Source organism: Hyperolius riggenbachi, chromosome 9 (genome assembly GCF_040937935.1).
Source record: "Hyperolius riggenbachi isolate aHypRig1 chromosome 9, aHypRig1.pri, whole genome shotgun sequence".
Lineage (NCBI taxonomy): Eukaryota > Metazoa > Chordata > Amphibia > Anura > Hyperoliidae > Hyperolius > Hyperolius riggenbachi.
Window position 1 is genome coordinate 273,113,761 of NC_090654.1, and position 21,117 is coordinate 273,134,877.

Below are 21,117 nucleotides of genomic sequence, written 5' to 3' on the forward strand. Positions count from 1 at the left end.
GGTAGGAGGGGACGATAGGCAGTGGTAGGAGGGGACGATAGGCAGTGGTAGGAGGGGACGATAGGTCAGTGGTAGGGGGGGACGATAGGCAGTGGTAGGGGGGGACGATAGGCAGTGGTAGGGGGGACGATAGGCAGTGGTAGGGGGGACGATAGGCAGTGGTAGGGGGGACGATAGGCAGTGGTAGGAGGGGACGGTAGGCAGTGGTAGGAGGGGACGGTAGGCAGTGGTAGGAGGGACGATAGGCAGTGGTAGAGGGGACGGTAGGCAGTGGTAGAAGGGACGATAGGCAGTGGTAGAAGGGACAATAGGCAGTGGTAGAAGGGACGATAGGGGGTGGGTAGCATGGGGAACTAAAGTTGACAATGCACTTTTTCATCATTTAGCAATCCGCTGTGGAAAACCGCTAACCAATGACACCAATAATGGAAACATACAAACCATGATCTGATTGTTCAATCAGCCAAGAAAAAAAAAAAAAAACACGCAAAATCTAACAAATATCAACTTACAGGACAACTAAAGTGAAAAATACAGAGGAAGCCATTTTACTTTTCTTTTAAACAATACCAGTTGCCTGGCAGTCCTGTTGATCTCTTTAGCTGCAGTAGTTTGAATCACACACCTGAAACAAGCATGCAGCTAATCTTGTCAGACTTCAGTCAGAGCACCTGATCTGCATGCTTGTTCAGGGTCTGTGGCTAGAAGTATTAGAGGATCAGCAGGACAGCCAGGTAATGTGTATTGTTTAAAAGGAAATACAGTATATATAATTGTAGAGGAATGACAGGTCCACTTACAGCTCTTGCCGGATTCTCCGCAGTTTGGCTTTGCTGTCCGCCAGTTCTACCGCCAGATGCTGCTTGTGCTCGCTGGCCAGGTGGGCGACCACATTGGAGGATGGGTCGGGGCTGGAAGACTTGACGGGGCTTGGCGGGTTTAGAGACTGGAGATAATCCCGTTCCTGGGTGAGATCTACAATGACCTGTGATATGGAGACCGGAAGCAGTGAGGAACGCTATTCATATATAATGCAGCCGCCATTGTGCTACATCCAAATATTCAGGATTCTAAAACAGATCAGGAGCATAATAGGAAGATCATTAGGCTCTTCATAGCACTGGAGTCTCAGCTACATATCCTGGAGTATCTGCATGGGGTTTGTATATTCTCCCTGTGTTTGCAGGTGTCTCCTGTACCCCCCCTCCCCAATCTTCCCGGTAGGGGTAACTCTGCAGTCTCCCTATAGGAGGGCTAGCGCCGCAGGCTCCCTATAGGAGGGGTAGCGCCGCAGGCTCCCTATAGGAGGGGTAGCGCCGCAGTCTCCCTATAGGAGGGGTAGCGCCGCAGTCTCCCTATAGGAGGGGTAGCGCCGCAGTCTCCCTATAGGAGGGGTAGCGCCGCAGTCTCCCAATAGGAGGGGTAGCGCCGCAGTCTCCCTATAGGAGGGCTAGCGCCGCAGGCTCCCTATAGGAGGGGTAGCGCCGCAGGCTCCCTATAGGAGGGGTAGCGCCGCAGTCTCCCAATAGGAGGGGTAGCGCCGCAGTCTCCCAATAGGAGGGGTAGCGCCGCAGTCTCCCAATAGGAGGGGGTAACTCTGCAGGCTCCCTATAGGAGGGGTAGCGCCGCAGTCTTCCTATAGGAGGGGTAGCGCCGCAGTCTCCCTATAGGAGGGGTAGCGCCGCAGTCTCCCTATAGGAGGGGTAGCGCCGCAGTCTCCCTATAGGAGGGGTAGCGCCGCAGTCTCCCTATAGGAGGGGTAATGCTGCAGTCTCCCTATAGGAGGGGTAATGCTGCAGTCTCCCTATAGGAGGGGTAGCGCCGCAGTCTCCCTATAGGAGGGGTAGCGCCGCAGTCTCCCTATAGGAGGGGTAGCGCCGCAGTCTCCCTATAGGAGGGGTAATGCTGCAGTCTCCCTATAGGAGGGGTAGCGCCGCAGTCTCCCTATAGGAGGGGTAGCGCCGCAGTCTCCCTATAGGAGGGGTAGCGCCGCAGTCTCCCTATAGGAGGGGTAGCGCCGCAGTCTCCCTATAGGAGGGGTAGCGCCGCAGTCTCCCTATAGGAGGGGTAGCGCCGCAGTCTCCCTATAGGAGGGGTAGCGCCGCAGGCTCCCTATAGGAGGGGTAGCGCCGCAGGCTCCCTATAGGAGGGGTAGCGCCGCAGGCTCCCTATAGGAGGGGTAGCGCTGCAGGCTCCCTATAGGAGGGGTAGCGCCGCAGTCTCCCTATAGGAGGGGTAATGCTGCAGGCTCCCTATAGGAGGGGTAGCGCCGCAGTCTCCCTATAGGAGGGGTAGCGCCGCAGTCTCCCTATAGGAGGGATAGCGCCGCAGTCTCCCTATAGGAGGGGTAATGCTGCAGGCTCCCTATAGGAGGGGTAGCGCCGCAGTCTCCCTATAGGAGGGGTAGCGCTGCAGTCTCCCTATAGGAGGGGTAGCGCTGCAGGCTCCCATAGGCAACGTCATCGTGATTTCTCTCCAATAACTCTGGTCAGGTCTGCAGATCAGGCCACTTGAGTCACAGTACAGAGCCTGTGCATAGACCGCGTGCTCCAGTGCCAGGCTGACAATCACGCCACGCGTCTGGTCCCGAGATCCCGCCATCTCCAGCACACGCATCACGCAGAGAAATGCCAGAAAACATAAGGGCAAGCAGCTCGCTGGAGCGGACAACTGTCACCCAGCCCCGTCCCTGGACACGGGGGCGACAAATGAGTTTGGCTGCAGTTCAGACAGAGCCGGCAGGGCGTGTGACAGAGGTCAGCGCCGCTGGTCACCTGGCACAACCGCTGCTCCCTTCCTGGCCAAGCCAACTCCGAGGACACTGCTGGGAAAACCCATTACCACTAATCCTGGAAAAACACAGCATGGTGTGCTAACCGATCTTGGACTTTCGGTATAAGATGTAGAGCCAACTTGCTCTTGCTATTTTTTTAATCAACAGGTTTTTAAAATAATCAAAAAACCTGATTCCTTTACTATATATAGTGACTAAAGATGGTAAATGAGTTAACGAGTTGTTGCAAATTTTATGCAACTTGGATTGTTGGATTTCCAAGCTGCAGACATTTGCATAAAATGTACTTCAAATGTGATTGATCTGCATCTCTCCTATAAACAATTTGTCCAGTGTTACCTCTTTAGACTCGTCCCTCTCATCCAGCAGCCTCCTCAGATGGACGGCCATGTTCCGGGAGAGAGAGTCCAGCTCCTCCGGTGCCATGTCTGGCAACTCCAACCACTGCAGGTCAAAGACGTTCTCCTGATTGTGGGTCACCTGGAATGAGGGTACACGGGCACTGCTGAGAGCAATATATACAGTACTGAGTGTGAAAACACAAAGACCAAAAACACACACATACACTCCATTCCCTAAGCATTACCACACACGGTAAAGCAGAAACCAGCTGATCTTACATTGGGGTTCATGCAAAAAAAGGCAGGTAACATAGTACACCGTGTGGCAATGTTATCAGTTCGTACTGACAATAGTAACACACATTGCGCCGATAGCACGTCAAGCATCGCTGTAGCAACACACGTAAACAGTGTACCGGTACCCGCTGTACGGAAGTACCGTAGATTATGCTACTTCTGTACCACACGTACACTGTTTATGCACGCTGCTAGGGCAACATTTGTTGCGCTTTTGGTGCAATGAGCATTACTATTGTCCGTACGAGCCGTTAGCATTGGCACTCTGCGCGCTGTTACCTGCCTTTTTTGCATCAACCCCATTTTATAAAATGTCAGTTCACCAGGGCTGTTCCTGCATGGAAAACAGTGAGGCGAATTACAGAATTGTGAGGTAAATGCCTCATAAATGTCAATTCACAAAGAATTGCAGAATGCAGAGTTTACAGAATGCAGTAAATCAAGTGAGATGTTCGGTATCTCCAGCCTGGAGCTGTCGGTAATTAACAAGCAGCCAATCGGTAAGGTGATGGAAGGGAGGAAACAGAGCAGAGAAAAAAGGGGAAATCTATTAAAGTACTCAGGAAAATAAAATGAATATAAACAGATTTTCTTAATTTCACAATTTTAGTATGTAGTAATTAAAAAATGGTTAAGATAATATCGGCGGATGGACACGGACAGGTAAAGTATACCGCACAACATTTTACATTAGAGAGGGCAGCACCCGTCTTTTACCGTTATCACTCCCAGTTACTGCCGCACACCTGATCGACCACGATGGCCCGACATCTTGCAGCATGTCCGATTGATACATGCAACCAATCTTGAGCCGAAATTGGTCGCATCACCGATTGAGCATGCTTATGGTGGCACAGATTTTAATCCGAGTCAAAAATAATTATCAAATTAGATGGTCGATCATCAGCCAAGCCTAGAGATGTATGGCCATCTTAAACTCTTTGAAGCACAGTGCATCTTCCCCCCACCCCTGCTGATGAATGGTTTTGTTTGCTCTCTGCTAATGTGTGCAATAAAGGAATTACATCAGTCCTTATCTGCCTGAAATTTCTGCAGTCCAGCAGGCCCTGTCATCCACAGAAGTAGGGTAATGAAAGCCTCTGTTAAAACTTTAAATGTAAAAAGAAGAGGTAACAATTGATTTTTTTTTATTAATGAGCCACATTGTTCACATGCATTTTTAATGTGCTATTGAGATGCCCTGGGTGCTAAAAATGGTGATAGGTTCACTCTGAGATGATTGTAGCATACAGCAATGGAAGTCTTGTGCTGCAGGGGCTGCTGATGGGTACCAGATCAAATCAACAATCTCTGCCTCCGACTGTCGCACAGATCTGGGGTACACTTTATTCCAGGAGTAGGACTGTCGCTCTGAGATTTACCTCCTGAATATGAGCTACGATTCCGGCCTGTGTCTCGATGTCCAGCTGTTTGATCTTCTCGATATATTCCTCCTTCCTCTCGCACTGCAGGGAAAAACAGGACAAAATAAGAATGGATCACACCCAGCGCTATCTACCCGAGAATAACCTGTGACAATCCATACGTTATTCACCCTCCAGGCACTTTCTGATAACCTGTAATTATTACTTTACTTTTTATAATTTGCACAACTGCCAGTGCTTGGCAGGAACTACAGAGAGGGGAGAAAGTATTCAGCAGAAAACTGCACGTTATGGTTTAGTGAAAGTGCTGCCCTGCCCCAAACCTTTTTACATACCTTACATAAACACATGGACTGGCCCCATTTAACTTTCCCAAAAAAAACCTCTCATTCAGTTTATCCCTCCTTTATCTGCACCCCTGCCCCACTGTGACTATAATATACAGGGGTCATCTAGAAAAATATTTATCTAATATTTCAGCAAGGTTTTCAGTCCCCTTGTTGTAGTAGCAACACCCTCCTCACCTATAGGTTAGAGGAAATGAAGGGGAGGGGCATCATGTTAATGCTGCTGAATAAACAGTTACTGGTGTTCTGCAGCCACATGACAAGTGGTGCAGAGAGAGAAGACATTAACCTGACAGAGGCAAGTTAAAACACACAGAAACAATACCTTGCGTGGCAAATAAAAGCAAACGGTTGTCAGTTTGTGGATGACTCCAATATTTGAGACCGCAAAAAAAAAAAAAAATTTAGCTATCCACTTCTGAGACACCAAAAATCACCGTTGCATGACCTCAAAAAAAATAACAACAAAAAACAAAAAAAAAACAAACACTTTGCCAAACTTCTGCCTAGGACAGTTATAAATCAAAACCATTGCACCAGGTCAGCGTAAAGCTTTGCAAACATGCTGGACAGAGATAGTAGGTCGTATACAATGCCTCCTCAATGCTTTGATGAACGATCTGCCTCATGGATAGATTTGGCAACGTGATGGCCTGGGGCAATGTTGATCTATTCACCCTGTTCACCGTTTTGTGGGCCCTCCTCATGCCTGCATAGAAGCTAGGGACGAGAGTACCTGTCCCTGCTATGCGACTATCAACATACATGTGGCCATAGACCTCATACTCTTTCTTGTGCAATCTTACCGTATATTTCTCTGATACAAGGGCTGGCTAACTGAGAATACGATGAACAGGTTGTTTAGGTAAGCTCTCATACGTTATAAGTGGTAAGATACAAGCAAGATTCTATAGTGTATGGCCAGCCAAAGTCAGTTTGACATCTCCACTTTGTTAATAAGTACCTGTCATGGAAAGAACTAGCTCACCAGTACATAAAGTTTAACACTTTTTTGTTGCAAGTCAACAAGGCTATACAGTACACAACCCTATCAGGTGATCTCTGCGGAAATTGTTGTCGGAGGATTGAGAAGCCGGTGTAAATAATATCTGGTTTCCTGGAATGCTCTGGGAGGAGACTTCTGCATAGCTAAACAGCCTAGGCCAAGCATCACTGGGAGGGCAGGGCTGCATACCAATATACAGCAATGTATAGCTATATTGAGTGTTTCCGATGCTGAAACCAAGAAAATTACCATAAAAGTGGGTCTCCTGAATAATTTATTGCATTCTACTATATGTCACTACAGGGCCTCTTTGGGGTATATACAATATTACTGTAATAATAGTTGTACAGAGTTTAGGCCAATTTTGCACAGACTGAAAATGGGTCAAATACTGCATTAGCATAGAATTTGGACCCTTCACCCTCCGGTATCCCGTCACAGGGAAAAAAGCAGTCTCCTCTTTCAAAAATGTTGCATTATAACATATTATATGGACTCCTGAGCATTCTGCTTTTAATGCCTCCTAGATTGTCCACACTATTTTTGCACGAGGAAGTAGGAATGCCTGCGAAACGTGTTGCAAATGGAGTTACTGTTGTTGCAGTTTCTCTTGACTAGTAAAGATCTGCTGTTGAAAATAGACAACCTGTTTCTGACGACCTAGAGGTAAGTCCACCACTAGCTCCTTTTAACAATTTAAAATGGTTTTATTCTATTTTGTGCCTCTTTATCAATGATTTCAATAGCGTTTTAACAGGAATCATTTGCATATGTAAAAAAAAAAAAAACACCCTGAAAATTTGGCACTGAAACCTTGATCGTTCCTCTTCACAAACCGGCTGAAGCATAATGTATTTTCTGTAATTGTTCAGTGAGGCAGTTTCACAAAATTAGGTATAATTAGCAGATCAGAACAAAGATTATGTATTTTTTGTTCCTCTGCGTCGTGGAAGCAGAATTCTCCCCATACCTGTGACTATCCGATTATCTGCAGGTAAAGGATGAACTCCATCCAGGTGATGAGGTAATCCGGCAGTTACATGTCTCTATAATGTTCCTAATCTCCTCATTGTTCCCCACAGTGAGTAATGATTGACCCTGACAGCTCAGATCTCCCAGCATGCCCCGGGCTATGGAACATCTCTGCTGGGACACGTCAATGCCAAGCCACTAACCTCTCCGCTCATCCCTGTAATACCCCGACCAGTGTCAGACACCATTCCTCCACCACAGAACCACCCCCTCGCCTGGCTCTACTGGCCCATAAATATTACAGCTTCACTAAGTGGGAGAATAGGCAGCCGCGGACACTTACCTGCACCGCACAGCCCAACATCAGGAGCAGTATCTTCTTCAGTTCCTCCATGCTCTTCCCTGGGGGAGAGAAGAGAAACATCTAAGTACACTGAAGTGACTTAAAAAAAAGAAAAAAATTAAAGCACCACAAAATCAAATTCCATTTACTCACTGCTCTGTTTATTATGCAGTCTACATACAGTCTGCATTGCAACCATTCCAATATAATCACAAATGTGTCTGCTGTAATGAATCTTATCTCACTTAGCCTGGCTCTATTCTGGTACATTGCTGGAGAGAGGGAAGCTCATTATCTCCCCTCCCACATTCCTGCTCCTCACTGATTGGCTGAGGGCAGTTCAGTGCGACAGGCTAAGGAGGGAGATACAGATCAACTCTCTGTAGAAGCTGCTGAAATACGTTCTATGCTGTGTGCACAGGTTTACAAATTAAGCTAGATATGACAGAAAAAGAAAGAGGAAATTACATCAGGAGGATTGGCTTTAGTCAGAGGCAGCAAAGATGGAAAATGCCTGAAACAGCTTTCCATTTATTTTCTATATAAAATTCACTGAACTCAAAACGTGGCGAGTACAATACTTATGTTACGCAAGTAGAACAAGTATTTGTGTACTCACTTATGTATTTTCTTTTTCCTGTGAGTATGGCTGAACTACTGAAGTGAGAAGAATAAATGGAGGCTGCCATATTTATTTCCTTTTAAGCAATACTAGTTGCCTGGCAGTCCTGCTGGTCTATTTGGCTGCAGTAGTGTCTGAATCACACCAGAAACAAAGCATGCAGCCAATCTTGTCAGATCTGACAATAATGTCAGAAACACCTGATCTGCTGCATGCTTGTTCAGGGGCTATGGCTAATAGTATTAGAGGCAGAGGATCCGCAGGATAGCCAGGCAACTGGTTTGCTTTAAAGGAAATAAATGTTAGCCTCCATATCCCTCTCACTTCAGGTGTTCTTTAATACTTACCTATGTAGAGGGAGGGCTCTGGATTCCATTGAGCCTTCCCTGTCCTCTCTTGGTGTCCCCGTTCCAGCGCTGTACCGCAACCCAACATTTGGATTTGGTGTGTTTGCTCTGCCTGTACATAGGTGGGAGAATTAGAGGACCAGGGACTTGATCATTTCTGGATCATTATTTCATTATATACATTATTTGTCCTGTGACTAAGGGCGTGTTCACACTAGGGGCTTCTTTGAGATTTTTTTTTAAGCGCTGGTGATTTTCAAAATCTGACTAAAACGCTTGTGCCATGATTGTCTATGACAAAGTTCACATCTGAGCGGTTAATTTCCGCTCCGCTCAGATAAGCGCTGCATGGGCCATTTTTGAGGCGATTCCGTCTCAATGGAAGGTATAGAAAAACGCAAAACGCTCACAAATTCGTTTTGTGCAGCGATGGCGTGAGCGTTTGTAAGAATAAATACATTGTATTTCTTCTTTTCCGGGTCAAAGAGTTCACTTCCTGAATTGCGTCAGGGAGTGAATTAAAAAATGCTCAGGAAAAGCGCTTAGAAAAGCGCTTTTACCAAAACAGCATCGCCCATCCCAAGCACCGGGAGAGGGAAAAAAAAGCCTCTAAAAAAAAAAAAAGCCCAACGCGGAGGGATACGCTATGGGAACGAGGCCTTAAGGTGGCCACACAATACAATAAAATGATCCGATTTAACGGCAATTAGATGAAAACGATTGGATTTTCTAAAAAAAATAGAAAGCTTTTTTTTTTGTTTTTTTTTTTTTTATTTGAGCAAGATTTCTCATTTCTCCGATAAAAATTGATCCGAAAAATTCAACTCTCCCGATAGACTTATGAAAATTGAATGGTGTGTGGTAGATTGTAAATTTCCTTATGTATACTTCCAAGCAATTTTCTCAGAGTTTTCAATCCTGGTTTTCATAATCGGGTAAAAATTGACCACGTCTGTAGTACACTGGTCAGATTTTTAAAATGTTACAGTCAAAAAGATTAATTGCAATTCTTGAATTGAAAAGAGATTTTAAAAATTGTATGGTGTGTGGCCACCTTTAGGCCAAGTTCACACTACAAATCACAATCGCTAAGTGCTTTTGTAAGATATTCTGTTAAGCGATTGTTGGCATTTTAAAGTTATTTGGGTTTTTCTGCGAGCGATTTTGTATGCATTTTTTGTTTTGCGATTTTGTGTGTGCAGAAAAAACAGGAAGTGCCCTCTGACCAGAAACAATGCTTTTTAAAAGCAAATTTGCTTGAAAAACACTCACAAAACCACTGCTCAAAGTGTTTTAAAGCGCTTTGCAATTTTTCATTTATTACTATTATTTAGTATTTATACAGCACCCACCGACATCTCCCGTAGCTCTGTACAGAGTACATAGCCATGTCACTTAACTGTCCCACAAAGGAGCTCACAATCTAATCCCTACCACAGTCCTATATCTATGTATGTAATGAGTAGTGTATGTATCAGAGTCTAGGGACAATTTTGGAGAGGAGCCAATTAACTTAAAGGGAAGGTTCAGGGACGCCTTGAAAAAAATAAAAATCCATATCCACTTACCTTGGGCTTCCTCCAGCCCGTGGCAGGCAGGAGGTAGTTCTGCGCCTGCGCAGTACAGCCCGGCGGACGTCCGATGACGTCAGCGCGTCCGCGTGGGACGCAGAAGAGCCCGTCCTTGGAGCGCAGAATAGCTTGACCTGTCAGCCGGCCTGGCTGGGTTGGCCACCGAAGACGACCGGGAGCCTCTGGAGCGGCGGCGAGGGCACCTCCTGCCTGCCACGGGCTGGAGGAAGCCCCAGGTAAGTGGATATGGATTTTTTTTTTCCAAGGCGTCCCTGAACCTTCCCTTTAAAGCGCAAGAGCCCAGAAAATATTGCAGAACCCGGGTTTGCGATTGGAAAAAAAACCCCTGAATCAATCACGTGATCACTTTGGATTTCATTACACAAGCACTTTCACGGCGATTTTAGAAAACGCCAGCAATTTAAAAGAAAACAAAAACGCTCATAGTGTGAACCAGCCCTCAAAAAACTTTTTTTTTTCTTTTTTTTTTTTTAACAATTATGTATTTCAGTCTTTGGACCTTTCAGACAACACAATCTCTCTTTCTATTTTGTCTAATAGACTTTTCACTAGGTTTTGTTTTTAACTATAAAGTTATATTTATTTTAATTGATCTGCTAGCGGGTTTTGGTGTGCACCGGGCCTAATTGATTGCATCATGTATGGCCACCTTTATACAGATTATAATGCCACATTAGATGTTGCTATGGATCATAGGGCGGGAGATCAGCTAATAACGAGCCACTTACCGGTAAGAGGGTCTTTTCCGATTAACAGCACATTTGGCAATGTCATTACGATCAACTGTTGCAAGACTTCCTAAGAGGAGACACAAAGAAACAACATGAAAACTTTTTTAAGAGGTAAAAGGTTTTTTTTTTTTTTTTTTTTTTAAAGGCCATGACCTGTATCTGTGGAAACAAAGTAACCATACAGTTTTAGACCAGTAAAAGTTATCTTCATATTTCAACGTACAGTTAGCCGGTGATTCAAAAAGCAACTGAAGTGAGCAGAATATGAAGGCTGCCATATCCTTTTAAACAATACTAGTTGACTGGCAGTCCTGATGACCTTTCTGGTCAGTAGTATCTGAATAATACCAGAAACAAGCATGCAGATAATCTTGTCAAAAACACCTGATCTGCTGCATGCTTGTTCAGGGGCTATGGCTAAAAGGATTAGAGGTAGCAGAATGGCCAGGCAACTGGTAATGCTTAAAAGAAAATAAATATGGCAGCCTCCATATCCCACTCGCTTCAGTTGGCATCAATCTGGATGCTTATACATCAATATTTTTCAAGCCTGGAATCTGTACTTTTTAGTGCGAGGTTTAAAATACAGAGAGCGTCTCTGTCCATTTCCTGCATGTGTACATTTGCTGCACACAACAGACTGCCAGGCAGAGTTGGAGGAGGAGTAAAGACCTGCACTAATCAGAAAGAGGACACACCCACCACTCATTCTGCCACCAGGAAGGCTGAGCTGTGCATGGTTCTGCTGGCAGTAATAAAAAGATGTAGGTCTTGTAACAGTAAACAGAGGTACATTTCATGCAGCTGAAAGCTCTTTTAACTACTTCAGCTATAAATTAGGTTCCCACCAGCATAAGGAGAAAAAAAATGAGTGCCGTATTGAGGTCACCATGGTTGGATTGATATGCCAGTTTTGCGTGGTAAAAGGGGAGGTCACCACGCTGCCACAAGGAGCAGCCAAGAAAATGCCCAAAGTCCTCCCATGCAGCGGCCACCAGACAAGATGGTGATCAAACAGAGTACAAACATCACTTTAAATTCCATCATAAATTTGTTTTTCTTTTCCTGGCACCCCTATCACTCCCTCACTTCCTGGCGTTCTCCCGCCAACACAGAAACACCAGCATGGAGCTGACTTGTGAACGTGGCCCTATATACTTTATCCCCAATTACAGCAGTCAGTGCAGTCCTTGTACCGCCAGCCTAATATGAAGTTTCAGCAGATGTGCAGGAATAAGACAATTCCAACATAGAATATGCATACAGATCACCAAAAACTGATCATTTATTGACGCAGTCTGGAGCTCTCGCTGAATTCACAACTTCCTCTCTGTTTTAAAAGAGATGAGCAACAGCATAATAACCTTAAAAGAAAACCCATTCTTTGTTACAGCTGATACAAATCCTACAATAAATCTGCAGTGTGTCTACTTCCTGCTTTCATGGAAGCAGACATAAGGTTAACATCCTGTGTTTACATATTAGCTGCTTTGCCGAGGCAGCCAGCTGATACAACTGAGAGATCAAATAACAGTAGTGCTTAGTCAAAGATGAGGGGGAATTAGGCTAAACTCTCTAAATACATACAGGGTTCATTTCTCTCTGTTTTCCTTCTTTCCTGTGCTCAGGTCCACTTTAAAGGGCAACTCCACCTTTCTACAGGTTTTCTGGCCAAGCTGATAATGTAAGGCCACGCCAATTAAATAAACTTTGTAAAATACTTTCCATCACCTCACTGCCTCCATTACACTGGTACAGGATGCTGAAGTTTCCACTCTGCCCAGTCAGGAATGTGCAAATTTAATTGTTTGTGTAATTGGCAAGAACTCTAAAAACAACATAATGTAGAGTCTATGTGTGACCCCTTCCTGGCTCACTATAGGCGGATCACCACGGCAAGCAATGGCCTCTATTTCAGGTAATGTGAAACTGATCATTTCTCTGGGCTTTCAACATTGAAAGGTGAAGTTACCCTCTGACATCTTGAACTCTATAGGTGCCCAACCATGAGATGGTGTATGGGCAGATTGACCAAGAGACAGATCTCTCTCTGATTGACTCCGATCAGAGAGAGATCTGTTGGTCAAGACAAGCGAGATCCTGGCAATTCTCCTTCACATTCGATCTGAACAATGTAGTGCCTCCATGCGCTGAATCCAAAACAAACAACAACAATTCTTTGTCGATCAAAATCATGTGAACACTAGCCGATTCCTGTACAATCGACCGATATCTTTCATCCTGCTCAATTCAATATGATTTCAGCCAGTTTTCATAGATCGAGCACACAGGGATACAGGAGTCTCTCTCAATTCGATAAAAATGAATGAATCGAATGGTTGATCGTACAGCAAAATTGCTAGATGTACTGCCACCTTTAGGCTCCCTGCACACTGCAAATCTGATTTGCGATTCTGATTCCGATTTTCCCTGAATGCCATCAACAGAAAAACGAGCATGCAGTAAATTAAAATTGGAAGCGCATGTAAAAAACAATTAAAAATCAAAATCTCATGCAGTGTGCAGGGGGCCTTAATCTGCCACCAGATTGACCATCAGATATCTGATCTGAGCAGAATCAGATGCCTGCCCACACAGTGCAGTCAGAATTTCAATAGATTTCAGCATTATGATCGAACCGGCTGGATATCGATGTTGAAAATTGTCCAACTCTCTTACAAATGAATGATTTTTTGCCGTCCGCTGTGCACGTTAGTCCTGGCACAATCAGCATGATCTGGCTTGGCACATCGATATGCAAAACTCCAGGCCAAAATTCTGCTCGACTCCCACAGCAGGGACGCTGCCTATGTAGCGCCAACACAACATAAATCAATAAGATCAAGGTTGTTTTCCAAGACCACATGGTGGTGGTCTGCTGAGTGATGTATTTTATATGATTTAAAGTGGTATCGTCACCATAAAAATCAAATTTCAACAGCAATTGGTCTGAGTGTATTAAGTGATAAAGATGCTAAGCCTGCATTCAAAACTTTCAAAACTTTTTCTGCTGTTATGATTTGGAGTTATCACATACTTAAGGAGCACTGGCCCTTTAGTAGTCGTGCCAAAGAATTGCATGCTGGGGTTTCTTTTTATCTACAATCTATTCCTCCTCTTCCCTTTATTTCCCTGCCAGCTTCTTATCTGAAACCTAATCCCCTAATCACTTGTGTTTACAAGCAAGGCTGAGGTGACTCAGCGATTGGAGGAGACGAGAAAAAAAGTAAAGGGCAGAAATGACGAGTTAGCCTTAACTGTGGGCAAAAGACATGGCCCCCACCAGGAACAGAATTCTCATAATTTACTATATAACATTCACTGAAATCAAAACGTGGACAGTATAATACTTGTGTTATGCAAGTAGATCAAGTATTTATCTACTTATATATGTGTTTTTTCCCTGGCATATTATGGCTGATCCTACTGCTTTAACCTCCTTGGCGGTATGAAAAATACCGCCAGGAGGGAGCGCAGCAGTTTTTAAAAAAAATTTTTTTTTTTTAATCATGTAGCGAGCCGAGGGCTCGCTACATGATAGCCGCTGCTGAGCGGCATCCCCCCGCCCGCTTCGATCGCCTTCGGCGATCTCCGATCAGGAAATCCCGTTCATAGAACGGGATTTCCTGGAGGGCTTCCCCCGTCGCCATGGCGACGGGGCGGGATGACGTCACTGACGTCGGGACGTCATTGGGAGTCCCGGGCCACCCCTCGGCGCTGCCTGGCACTGATTGGCCAGGCAGCGCTGGGGTCTGGGGGGGGGGGGGCCGCGCGCCGCAGCAAATAGCGGCGATCGGGCGGGGGCCGGCGGCGATCAGAGTGCTGGCGCAGCTAGCAAAGTGCTAGCTGCGTCCAGCAAAAAAAAAATTATGAAAATCGGCCCAGCAGGGCCTGAGCGGCACCCTCCGGCGGCTTACCCCGTGTCACACACGGGGTTACCGCCAGGGAGGTTAAAGAGGAACTGTCACAAAAATCTTAAAAAGTAAACCGCATACAAATAAGAAGTACATTTCTTCCGGAGTAAAATGAGCCAAAAATTACTTCTCGCCTATGTTGCTGTCACTTACAGTAGGTAGCAGAAATCTGACATTACCGACAGGTTTTGGACTAGTGCATCTCTTCATGGGGGATTCTCAGCATGGACTTTATTCTTTATAAAGACATTCCCTGAAAAAGATTTATACAAAGATGTTGGCCAGCCTCCCTGCACACTTTTTTGGCAGTTGGGACAGAGCAACTGCCATTCACTACATGCTTTTAAAAATAAAGAAAACCCTGAGATCCCCTATGAGAAGATGGGCTAGTCCAAAATCTGTCGGTAATGTCAGATTTCTCCTACCTACTGTAAGTGACAGCAACATAGGAGAGAAGTAATTTATGGCTCATTTTACTCTAGAAGAAACGTTATGTGTTTACATGTATTTAAAATTTTAAGATTTTCGTGACAGAGGTCCTTTAAGTGAGGTCTCAGCCATGCCCCATACATGTAAGTCTGATGATATCATCATACCACTCTTCCCCATGACCACTGCTAAGGCAATACCTGTCCACATGCACTGCATCATGGGAGACTTAAGCTGGCCATACACTGGCCCGATTTGCCACCGTTTCGACAGCAGATTCGATCACTGGGATCGAATCTGCTGCCAATCGTTCGCGTTACACGCCGAATTTCGATCCATTTCGTTCGATCCAGTCGATTGCTCCGTGCGGAAAATTACCATCGATCGCCTGCGGGTAGGGAGCGCGTCGCTAGCGGCGTTCGAGTACCCGACGACCGACGCAATAGAGCGGCAATACATTACCTGCTCCGCCGGCGCGACTGCCTCCGGTCACCGCTGCTCCGTGTCCGCGCTGGTCTCCGGCATGCTTCAGTTCCTCCTGCCTGGCAGGAAGTTTTAACAGTAGAGGGCGCTCTACTGTGTAAACTTCCTGCTGGGCAGGAAGAAGTAAAGCATGCCGGACCTGGAGACCAGAGCGGAGACGGAGCAGCGGTGATCGGGAGGACTCGCGCCGGCGGAGCAGGTAATGGATGCGGGCGGGGGGAGCGGCGGCAGCACCACCACCACAACAGATTGTGATCGGTTTCAGGCTGAAATCGGTTCACAATCTGTTTGCAGTAAAGGTAGCCATACGATCCCTCTCTGATCAGATTCGATCAGAGAGGGATCTATCTGTTGGTCGAATCTGATGGCAAATCGACCAGTGTATGGCTACTAATTGAAGCAACCAGGGTGTTTTTTTTTTAATTTCTATAGACAGATAAGATAAAACTCCTGCAAGGTTTTTTAATTATCTTTCAAACTTGTAGACTTCAAGTATAGCTTTCTGGCCCCCACACCCAATTACGGCTCTGCCAGCTGAAGCAGAACGACAAGTCCCAGCTTATATCTATACTGTGCATGCTGCTCTACGTGTTCGGTTTAAACCTCCTCTAATCTGCTTTAATCCTCGTAAAAATGAAACCGCAATCCCGATGAGTCTGTCAGATCTCCAGCATCAATCAGACACCACCGTACGGTATTAAACATCATCATGACATTTACAAGCAAAAAGGAAACATGGAACAGAACCAACCTGTCATCTTATTCCTTTCGCTTTATGGAAGAACAAATTGCTGCAACGCTAGTAAACTACAGCGGAAAAGCTGACAGATCTTGCCAACGCCGAGAAACAAAAAGGACTGCTCCACCCAAAATGCACAGTCCAGTTTAGGAGCCACTATAATAAAAGTTGTTTAGGTGATACCTTTAACTACTTCGGTAACATCGGTCTCTGGCCCCTAAAGAGAACCTGAACTGAAAATAAAAAGTCAAAATAATCATACGCAGGTCATACTTACCTTCTGCATAGTCTACTCCTCAATCTCTTTCTCCTCTCCTGCGTCCCATTTGTCCACTGTGATGAATTCTCCATCTTCCATTTTAAAAATGGCCATTACCACATAACAGCTTCCTGGTCAGCACACTGTTAAACTATAATATAACTCACTTGAGCCATAGGGAACATGGACATTACCTTGCACATTCAGTTGTAACTGACAGCCACTGATATATAAAACTGACAGCAACTGGTATATTTCACGTCTGACAAATTATTGTCAGAACTGGAAGGGATCACTGTAAGAAGAAAATGGTGAGCTTCTGAGAGGAACCGGCGGTGAAGTTAGTATGTAATATTCATGTGCACCTACGTCATGTGTTTATTTTAAATAATTTAACTCACTTCAGGTTCCCTTTAAGGACCAGAGACCGCTGGTAATAAATACTGGAGCTCGCCGACGTCACGGCACACAGAATCACCGCTCTCGCCGTTCATGCAGGACACCCGTCACCTCAGCCCACCCACTCTGCCATCTCTATGACAGCAGAGCTTTGTGAGCTGGTGAGGAGCCGCTTTCATTGGCTGCTGACCCTGTGATCAATGTGAGCCAATGAGATTGGCTCACAGTGATGACAGGGTCAGGAGCCAATTAAAGCAGCTCCTCCCTAGCTCACAGGGCTGTGCGGTCATAACGACGGCAGGGTAAGTGAGCTGCGACGGGTGCAGAGTGGCCCAATCGGCGGTAGCGGCAAGAATGTGCGGCAGGGAAGCTGAAATCTAAGTCTACTTAAAGTTTCAAAATCTTGCAAAGTTCCACAATCGCCTATAAAACAACTTTTGATGTTACGTCTTCGGATTCTCTCCATGACCGACACCAAACCACGTACCATTGGTTCTGCCTGAAAAAAAAAAATCTCTTTAGGACAATCCCCAAAAACAGTTCCCATTTCCACCCAGCAATCTGCCCACAGAAGACCTAAATGTTGGTGCCAGCGGATTATGCAGAACAAAGTACAGGTAGTCCCCAACTTACGAACAACCAGCTGATACGAACTGCATAATGGATTCTCTGTTTCCATAGGAACAAGCCAAAAAACATCAAATTGGACTTGTAGTTTTTGAGAAAATAGATTAAAAAAAAAAAAAAATCAAAGAAAAAATGGCTTTTAAACTAGTATAAACAGGTACAGAGGGCAGAGGTGACACAGAGGGGGACACTGGAGGCACAGAGGAGGTACATGGGACAGAGATGGAACAATGTTCCGACTTAAGAACAGATTCAGGTTAACGAACCAACCTACAGTCCCTATCACGTTCGTTAACCGAGGACTACCTGTACTGGTAACAGAATTATACTTCAATTATGTATTTTCAAAGCACAGGAATCTCAGAAGTGCAATGTAACAAGGCCGAGAAGTCTTGATGTAGATCTGTGAATATTGGTGAATACTGGTTAAACCTAGAGTCACTCTAGAGTCTATACCTAAAGATGGATCGTTTATCAGAACGTAGAAAAGCAAATTTATTACGAATGAGTATTTATACAGCGCTGCCATATTCTGCAGCACTTTGCAGAGTGCATTGCCTATCAGTCTAATATCCTACCGTATTATTCTTCTGTATTTATATAGCACTGACATCTTCTGCATCACTTTACAGAGTACATAGTCATGTCACTGACTGTCCTCAGAGGAGCTCACAATCTAATCCTACCATAGTCGTGTCCATCGTACTCTAGGGCTAATATAATAGGAAGCTAACTAATCTGTCTGTTTTTGGAATGTGGGAGGAAACCAGAGACACGGGAAGAACATACAAACTCCCTAAAGATAGTGCCCATGCTGAAATTCAAACTCAGGGACCCAGCGCTGCAAGGCAAGAGAGCTATCCACTTCACCACCATGCTGCCTAAGGGAATAGCCAGGTTGGTGGGATTGTATGTTATCTACCTGTCCAGACATGTCTATTATAAGTGTATCCAATGTCTCTGTTGCAGTAGCCGACCACAATATTGAAAAACTTTGCTGGGCGCTGCATACGCAAAGCATGCCAACGGACACAATGACAGGGCGCTGCATACGCAAAGCGTGCCAACTGACACAATGACAGGGCGCTGCATACGCAAAGCGTGCCAACGGACAATGACAGGGCGCTGCATACGCAAAGCGTGCCAACGGACACAATGACAGGGCGCTGCATACCCAAAGCATGCCAACGGACACAATGACAGGACACTGCATACGCAAAGCGTGCCAATGGACACAATGACAGGGCGCATGCATACCCAAAGCGTGCCAACGGACACAATGACAGGACACTGCATACGCAAAGCGTGCCAATGGACACAATGACAGGGCGCATGCATACCCAAAGCGTGCCAACGGACACAATGACAGGGCGCTGCATACCCAAAGCGTGCCAACGGACACAATGACAGGCCTCTGCATACGCAAAGCGTACCAACGGACACAATGACAGGGCGCATGCATACCCAAAGCGTGCCAACGGACACAATGACAGGACACTGCATACGCAAAGCGTGCCAACGGACACAATGACAGGGCGCATGCATACCCAAAGCGTGCCAACAGACACAATGACAGGACACTGCATACGCAAAGCGTGCCAACGGACACAATGACAGGGCGCATGCATACCCAAAGCGTGCCAACGGACACAATGACAGGGCACTGCATACCCAAAGCGTGCCAACGGACACAATGACAGGGCGCTGCATACCCAAAGCATGCCAACGGACACAATGACAGGACAATGCATACGCAAAGCGTGCCAACGGACACAATGACAGGACACTGCATACGCAAAGCGTGCCAACGGACACAATGACAGGGCGCTGCATACCCAAAGCGTGCCAACGGACACAATGACAGGGCACTGCATACCCAAAGCGTGCCAACGGACACAATGACAGGACACTGCATACGCAAAGCGTGCCAACGGACAATGACAGGGCTCATGCATACCCAAAGCATGCCAACGGACACAATGACAGGGCACTGCATACCCAAAGCGTGCCAACGGACACAATGACAGGGCGCATGCATACCCAAAGCATGCCAACGGACACAATGACAGGGCACTGCATACCCAAAGCGTGCCAACGGACACAATGACAGGACACTGCATACGCAAAGCGTGCCAACGGACAATGACAGGGCGCATGCATACCCAAAGCGTGCCAACGGACACAATGACAGGGCACTGCATACCCAAAGCGTGCCAACGGACACAATGACAGGGCGCATGCATACCCAAAGCATGCCAACGGACACAATGACAGGGCGCTGCATACCCAAAGCATGCCAACGGACACAATGACAGGGCGCTGCATACCCAAAGCATGCCAACGGACACAATGACAGGGCGCTGCATACCCAAAGCATGCCAACGGACACAATGACAGGGCGCTGCATACGCAAAGCGTGCCAACGGACACAATGACAGGGCACTGCATACCCAAAGCATGCCAACGGACACGACAGGGCGCTGCATACACAAAGCTTGCCAATGGACACAATGACAGGGCGCTGCATACCCAAAGCGTGCCAACGGACACAATGACAGGGCGCTGCATACCCAAAGCGTGCCAACGGACACAATGACAGGGCGCAGCATACCCAAAGCATGCCAACGGACACAATGACAGGGCGCTGCATATGCAAAGCGTGCCAACGGACACAATGACAGGGCGCTGCATACCCAAAGCATGCCAACGGACACAATGACAGGGCGCTGCATACGCAAAGCCTGCCAATGGACACAATGACAGGGCGCTGCATACCCAAAGCGTGCCAACGGACACAATGACAGGGCACTGCATACCCAACGGACACAATGACAGGGCGCTGCATACGCAAAGCGTGCCAACGGACACAATGACAGGGCGCTGCATACGCAAAGCGTGCCAACTGACACAATGACAGGGCACTGCATACGCAAAGCCTCAGGATCCTATGGATGTTTTCCTCTGTTCTGCCGGAAGATTACAGACCATTGACTGTCGCACACCTCCTCCATCAGTCCGGTTGCCGTGCAAGCACTGCACGAATGGCTTTCATTCTGAAATCTATTGGAAATATGTTCCTAGTGTGTGGCACACATCAGATTCCTGTCAGAGTCGATTTGACAGGCATCTGACAGAAATCTATCTATTGGTCGAATCTGCTGCAAATCTATAAGTGTATGGCCACCTTTTACTTTGTACCAAGTTCTGTAGTTCAGGTTAATTCACTACAACTTAAGCCTGGCACACACTATCCATTATGATCGGACAATCACTGACCAATTTTACCATCTTAGTGTAGTATGAGAGCCAAAAGATACAGAATACTACAAGAAGATTGTGCAGGTAAGCTCTCAAACTACATGGAGGTGGTAAAATTGGCCAGTGATTGGTCAATCTTAATTGTAGTGGCTTTACAATTGTGGCTTTAGCCATCATCCAACAGAACCACCCTCTTCAGTAAGGTGCAATATGTCCCCAAGCATAGCAGACA

General features: G+C 46.1%; 1 protein-coding gene across 4 annotated transcripts in view; it reads right to left on the minus strand.

Annotated features, from left to right (window-relative positions):
* Positions 1–21,117, minus strand: part of CCDC88C (coiled-coil domain containing 88C) — a 170,387-nt gene that overhangs the window by 71,514 nt on the left and 77,756 nt on the right. For all 4 annotated transcript variants that reach the window (XM_068254580.1, XM_068254581.1, XM_068254583.1 and 1 more), the window contains 5 exons: positions 10,775–10,844; positions 7,486–7,544; positions 4,815–4,898; positions 3,134–3,274; positions 801–985 (listed from right to left, as the gene is read on the minus strand). In XM_068254580.1, the coding sequence (XP_068110681.1) occupies positions 801–985; positions 3,134–3,274; positions 4,815–4,898; positions 7,486–7,544; positions 10,775–10,844 (539 nt within the window). The remainder of the gene's footprint in view (positions 1–800; positions 986–3,133; positions 3,275–4,814; positions 4,899–7,485; positions 7,545–10,774; positions 10,845–21,117) is intronic.